At 59.6% G+C, this 6122-nt stretch overlaps 1 protein-coding gene across 3 annotated transcripts; it reads right to left on the bottom strand.

The window, feature by feature from the left end:
* Positions 1 to 1648: 1648 nt before the first annotated feature.
* Positions 1649 to 5845, bottom strand: LOC135576648 (uncharacterized). 3 transcript variants are annotated; one of them, XM_065043356.1, is made up of 10 exons: positions 5736 to 5845; positions 5106 to 5255; positions 4754 to 4908; positions 4299 to 4440; positions 3680 to 3856; positions 3277 to 3432; positions 2709 to 2810; positions 2240 to 2342; positions 1920 to 1982; positions 1649 to 1832 (listed from the first exon to the last, which is right to left on the bottom strand). In XM_065043356.1, exons 1-10 carry the CDS (start codon positions 5838 to 5840, stop codon positions 1696 to 1698), a joined length of 1290 nt encoding a protein of 429 aa, XP_064899428.1. In that variant the 5' UTR covers positions 5841 to 5845; the 3' UTR covers positions 1649 to 1695. The 3 variants fall into 3 exon arrangements, 2 of the variants coding, with proteins under 2 accessions (XP_064899428.1, XP_064899427.1); XR_010468436.1 differs by having other exon boundaries at positions 1748 to 1832; positions 1920 to 2342; XM_065043355.1 differs by having other exon boundaries at positions 1691 to 2342.
* Between the last annotated feature and the right edge of the window lie 277 nt (positions 5846 to 6122).

Here is a 6122-nt window from a genome sequence, read left to right on the forward strand (position 1 = left end):
TGGGATTGGAAGGGACCTCAAAAGATCATCCAGTCCAATCCCCCTGCTGGAGCAGGAACGCCCAGGTGAGGTCGCACAGGATCATGTCCAGGCGGGTTTTGAATGTCTCCAGGGAAGGAGACTCCACAACCCCCTGGGCAGCCTGTTCAGTGCTCTGGCACCCTCACTGAGAAGAAGTTTCTTCTCAAATTTAAGCGGAACCTCTTGTGTTCCAGCTTGGTCCCATTACCCCTTGTCCTGTCATTGTTTGCCACCGAGAAGAGCCTGGCTCCATCCTCACGGCACTCACCTTTTATATATTTATAGACATTAATAAGGTCCCCCCTTAGCCTCCTCTTCTCCAAACTAGAGAGCCCCAGCTCCCTCAGCCTTTTTTCATAAGGGAGATGCTCCACTCCCTTCATCATCTTGGTTGCCCTACGCTGGACCCTCTCCAGCAGTTCCCTGTCCTTCTGGAACTGAGGGGCCCAGAACTGGACACAATATTCCAGATGGGGTCTCACCAGGGCGGAGTAGAGGGGAAGGAGAACCTCTCTCGATCTACTAGCCACCCCCCTTCTAATACACCCCAGGATGCCATTGGCCTTCCTGGCCACAAGGGCCCAGTGCTGGCTCATGGTCACCCTGCTGTCCCCAGCACCCCCAGGTCCCTTTCCCCTACACTGCTCTCTAACATGTAATTTCCCAACCTATACTGGAACCTGGGCTTGTTCCTGCCCAGGTGCAGGACTCTACACTTGCCCTTGTTAAATTTCATCAGGTTATTCCCCGCCCAACTCTCCAGCCTGTCCAGGTCTCTGATGGCAGCACAGCCTTCTGGTGTGTCAGCCACCCCTCCCAGCTTGGTGTCATCAGCACACTTGCTGATAGTACACTCTACTCCCTCGTCTAAATCGTTAATGAATATATGGAATAATATTGGCCCCAGTACTGACCCCTGAGGCACTGCACTAGATACTGGCCTCCAACTAGACTCCGCACCATTGACTACCACTCTCTGGCTTCTCTCCTTAAACCAGTTTGCAACCCACCTCACTACTCTATTGTCCAGACCACACCTCCTCAACTTAGCTGTGAGGATGCTGTGGGAGACTGTGTCAAAGGCTTTACTGAAGTCAAGGTAGACCACATCCACAGCAAACTGCCTCAAATCCCGTGCAAACTGCCTAAAATCAGCACTGGGTTGTGGTTCCTTTAACCAGTGTCGTCATGTCCATTCCTCATGGCGTGGGACATCTCAGAGGAGTGCAGAGCAGGGTGACACACCACAGGGCTGAGGTGCCTCCCATCCCTTGGCAGTGGCAACAGAAGGCCAGACAGACACTGTGGCTCCTGCCTCTGTGTGTAAAAGGGACAGACTCTGGCTCTGAACATCCCTGGGTGCAGAAGGAGTCCAGGATGCCAGCTCAGATGTAGATGCCTGACAGACCCTGACATTTCTGTGTGTGACTCCAGGAACAAACCCCACCGGCCCAGTGAGATTCATCTCAGCTGCCCTGGACAACCTCATTGCAAGTGCTCCTGTCTGCTACGTCACCCTTGCCCATGATGCCGGGCTGTGCTCTCAAAAGTACCACAGCAATCAGAGAGGTTCTGGGGTCCTTGGAAAAGCCAGACATCCAACCCAACTTCAAGAAGGGCTCTTTATTAAAATCCAGCCATTTTTCCGCAAGCAGAGCTGCTCCTCCACCTGGGTCAGCGACGCCAGCAGCACAGGGCTTGCAGGGCCCATCGTGATCGTGGCTGCTCCCTTGGACTGCTCAGGATGGCAATGGTCTGAGCAGCGAGGGAGCGGACGAAGGATTTACTGTCCGTCTCCAAGGGCCGAAGGGCTGCAACAGAAAGAAGCAGAGCCCAGATGATCTCCTGCATCTGCAGAGACACCCAGGCATCCCCTCCTGACCAGGCTCCCTACTCACCGCTGCAGATCTCAGCCAGCTTCTCCTCCTCCCTTCGGTCCCTCAGGGGCCGCGCAGCCAGCCCTGGGCACAGAGTTCCATCAGACCCCTGTTCCCTCCCCCTCATCAGAGCTGGCCCCAGGGGATACCCCAGAGCTGACATAGCGGGACTGAGCAAGGCAGCCACCAAGCCCACCTGTGTGGGCAGGGCTGGGAGGGGAGGCCAAGGCCCTGCACGGGGCAGCTGGGGCTCTGAAGCCACAGGGCTGCTCCTTGTGCCAGGGCAGCAGTGGGGACTGGGGCCAGGCTGCCAAGAGAGGGACCCGGGGGCTGTGACTCACCGATGAACCTCACGGCCGCCTCTCGCAAGCTGGCCTGAGCATCCCTCAGGTATGGCAGGCTCTGACTCAAGAGCTCTTGAGCCCTGCTCCTGTCCTGCTCCAGCTGGAGAGAGCACAAGGGTGCGAGCATGTCACTGTCTGCAGCCCACCCCGAGCTGGCTGGACCAGTCCCTCCTCCCAGTAACCCAGGTTTCCCTTTCCCCGCAGGCCACTCCTGCCCCCCAGCCAGTAGCCCTGTTGGGCTGAGGCCGAGAGACAGACACAAGCAGAGTGGTCCCAGGGGTGCTGAGAGTCCTCCTTCCCGCCGGGCGTGGGGCAGAGGGAAGAGCCCTTGGGGGTTCTGTTCTTGAGGACAGGGAACAAGGGTGCAGCTCGGGGCTGCAGCAGGGCGGGCGAGGCACATCTGCAGAGCCCACAGCCCAGACATGTGGGGCAGCCCTCAGTCAGCCTGGGCCTTCGCTGTTCTCACCAAGCTCTCTCCAATCCTCCATGTCTGCTGAGTCCGCACCAGGTGTCTGAGCTGCTTCCATTTCAGGAGCTCTGCTGCACCAAGGAGGGCTTCCCTGGCGGCCTGCGGAACAGCAGAAGCTGGGACATGGCACCCACAGTCTGCATAAGGACACCTGGCGTCCCCCCATTCTTGGCTTTGTTTCTGGAACACCTGCCCTTTGGGGTCAGCGACATGCCCTGGCCCAAACATCTGGGGCTCTCTTGGGCACAGCCCTGGGGGACAGGGACTGAGGCTCAAAGCTCGAGACCCAGCACCTGCAGGGACAGCTGAGGAGCCCGTAGGGATGCGTCGGTTCAGGCCTCGGTGGCCACAGGCTGCTGCTGAGCCCTGTGAGACCAGCTGTGGCAGGTGGTGGAAATGGCCATGGCAGCTTCTCTACCGCTACTCGTGCTGGGTCTGTAAGGACCCTTCCTATGGGCTGGAGGAGGCTGCCAGTTGCCAGCAGCCCTGTCCCCTGGTGCCCAGGCCACCTGTGTGCTGTCAGCACACCCCTCTCTGCCTCAGTGCTCAGCGTGGAAATCTGTACCTTGGCCACGTTGTTGTTCTGATCGCTCAAACGAAAGAAGAGGGGGAGCAGTGCACGGTGCACGTAGCTCTTAAGCCTCTTCTTGTCGTGCGCCATCACTGACTGCACCCGCTCTCTGAAGAGGCAGATGGAGAGCTCTCGCAGCTGGCTGGACTCCTGGGAGGAAGGAGGAAAGCCGGACTTCAATCCCAGCAGCTCTCTGCCCGTGGTGAGCAGGGGCAGTATCGGGGCTGACGTGAGGGGAGATGCTCCAGGGTCAGGTTGTGCAGAAGCCCAGAAGCCATCCCACGAGAGCCCAGGGGAGCAGAGCCTGCTCCCAGTGCTGTCCACGGGGCTGGGCTGAAGGGCAGCTGTCACTGCAGGCTGCCCACCCCCAGGGCTCAGTCTCCGTCATCAGCCTTACATCATCAAAGAGGGGCAGGAGCTTTTCCTCCAGCTGCTCGACAGTGGGCCTGGCCTCTTCGCTCTTCAGGTGTCCCATCACGCTGCAGAAGAATGTCAGGACTCTCCTTTTCACTTCTGTGTTGCTGTGGTCGAGCAACCCCACAACTTGTGGCAGGAGGGACTGTATTTTTCTTGCCTGTATGAAAAACAGTTTCATTTTTGTGAAAGGATCAAAGACCACCCTGGCAAAAAAGCCAGTCACTGAGTACCAGCCTCCTGTCCAGCTTCATGGCAGGTGGTGGCACAGGAATCTCTGTGGCAGCCTCCTGGCAGGTGGTGGCCATGGGCACAGCCACGGAGATACAGGAGAGCAGGGCCAGGGCAGGGAGGGTTGAAAAGCAATGACTCCCTGTGTCCTGCTCAGCCGTCCCCTTTTCCCACAGGCCCCCATGGGCAGATGTCTTGGAGAGACTCCGTGCCTGGAAAGCTCCCCAGGCAGCCATCAGGCCCCAGCACAGCAGGGAGGGCGTGTGGAGCTCTCACCCACTGCCTGACCCCCAGCCAAGGCCAAGCCAGCACCTCACCCAATGCCCCAGCCCCACCTGCCAACATGGCTCGCTTGACACCACCCCGCTCACCATGTCAGGACTTTCTGACCCACTGATGACGCCTGCGGGAAACACGGAGTCTATGGCCAGGAGTCTTTTGCGCAAGTTTTTTAAGATCTTCTTCAGAGGCCGGGGTGTGGAGATCATCATGTCCCACATGTCCAGGGCAGTCCTGCGAGAGAGCGCTCTGTCAGCAGGGCAGCCTGGGCCACAGCAGCGTGTCCGGCTCCGCGCTGCAGGACGCTTGGGATGCCCTGGGCAGCAGCAGAGGCTGAGCTGCTGCTCCCGTGGGGCTGGCAGGAGCGCAGTGGGGGGCTCTGGGCTGGCTTGCTCAGCTGTGGCTGCTGCGGGCCTGGCTGAGCCCCAGCGCTGGAAAATGTGGTGGGATGGAGGGTCCTGCTCCTTGGGGGTGTCCTGCAGGATTCCTTGGCTCTGTGCCCCTCTCCCCACAGGGAACAAGCCCTCGTGGCTTTTGGGGCCAGTACCTGTCTCCTGGTGGAGCGATCCTCAGCAGCGTTGTGAGCACCTTCCCAGGTCTCCTGTCAGCCATGAGCAGAAGCAGGGACGCCACGCTCTGCCGAGCTGGTGCTGTGTTGATGCTGTCCAGGTTTTTGTGGATGCATCTCATGATCTTTGGCAGCTGGAGGAGATACAGGTGAGGATGGCGCTGTCACTGGAGTGCAGCCACTTCCTCAGCTGTCCTTCCCATTCCTCTCTGCCACCTTCATGTGGTTTCAGATTCCTGAGACACCAGGGGTTGGGGGGTAGGGATGGAGGAAGGAACAAGGCCTGACAGGGCTGAAGCCTGGCAGGGCAACCCAGCCACTGGCCACTTACATCCGCCAGCCAGAAGTCAGGGAATTCCATGACCATGTCCAGCAAGTCTGTTGCCCGCTTCTTGTCAAAGATGCTGGTGTCTCTCATCGCCTCGATGAACACAAGGACGATGTCTGTCCTTTCAGAAGTTCTGAGGTATCTCGCACAGGACTATGGGAGGAAGGAAAGAAAAGAAGGAAGTGAAGCCAAATCACACCGAGCGCCCTGATGCTGCTGCTTAGCCAGGCAGTGCCAGCAGCCCTGCAGAGACACCCGACAGTGCTGGTGGCAGAGCCCGCAGCAAAGCTGGCAGCAGGGGCGGCAGTGACTGCACGGGGAGGATGAGAACAGAGGCCCTGGAGTGAGGGAGGAGGGTCGGACTCATGGGCACAGGGTGCTGGCCCTGCCGTGAACCAGGGCTTGCTGGTGGCCAGGAGGACTGGGGCTGCTGCTGGGACACTGGTGCCAAAGCCCGGAACCCAAGCGTGTGTCCAGGGCTGGCTCTGTGGGTAGTCAGGGCTTTGCAGGCCCGTGCCGGCCACAGCTCCCAAAGCAGCTGCCTGGGCAGCAGCCCCGCATGGGGCAGCTGCAGGCTGCTCTGGGGTGCAGGGATGGGGAGACGGCCTGGCTGGAGGGTGCCTGGCTCCTTACCGCCAGTGTGGGATGTCTGAATAGCGCAGAGCTCATCTTCTCAATCCTCCCCACAGCCCTTTCCTGCACACATTCTCTCTCAGAGGTGGTGAAGGTCAAGAGCATCTGGGAAGAGAGAAGCTGCTAGTGAGCCCTGGGAGCAGCCACCGCTCCAGCAGAAGTAGCACCACTCAACTCCTGGGCTGGACTCTGTTCTCAAGCAAAGCCTGTAGTGGGGTTCTGGCCCTCAGGCCCCTGGCAGGCTTGGAACAAATGCCCCGGGCCCGCCCTGTGGCCAGGCAGGGAGGCAGATGTCACCATCTGCGGCCACTGTGCTGCAGAAGAGCCTGGCGGGCAGCCCCTGGTTCCCCGGGGAGGTGGGCACCCTCCCGGCAGCGCTCTCTGCAC

Source organism: Columba livia, chromosome 29, assembly GCF_036013475.1.
Source record: "Columba livia isolate bColLiv1 breed racing homer chromosome 29, bColLiv1.pat.W.v2, whole genome shotgun sequence".
Lineage (NCBI taxonomy): Eukaryota > Metazoa > Chordata > Aves > Columbiformes > Columbidae > Columba > Columba livia.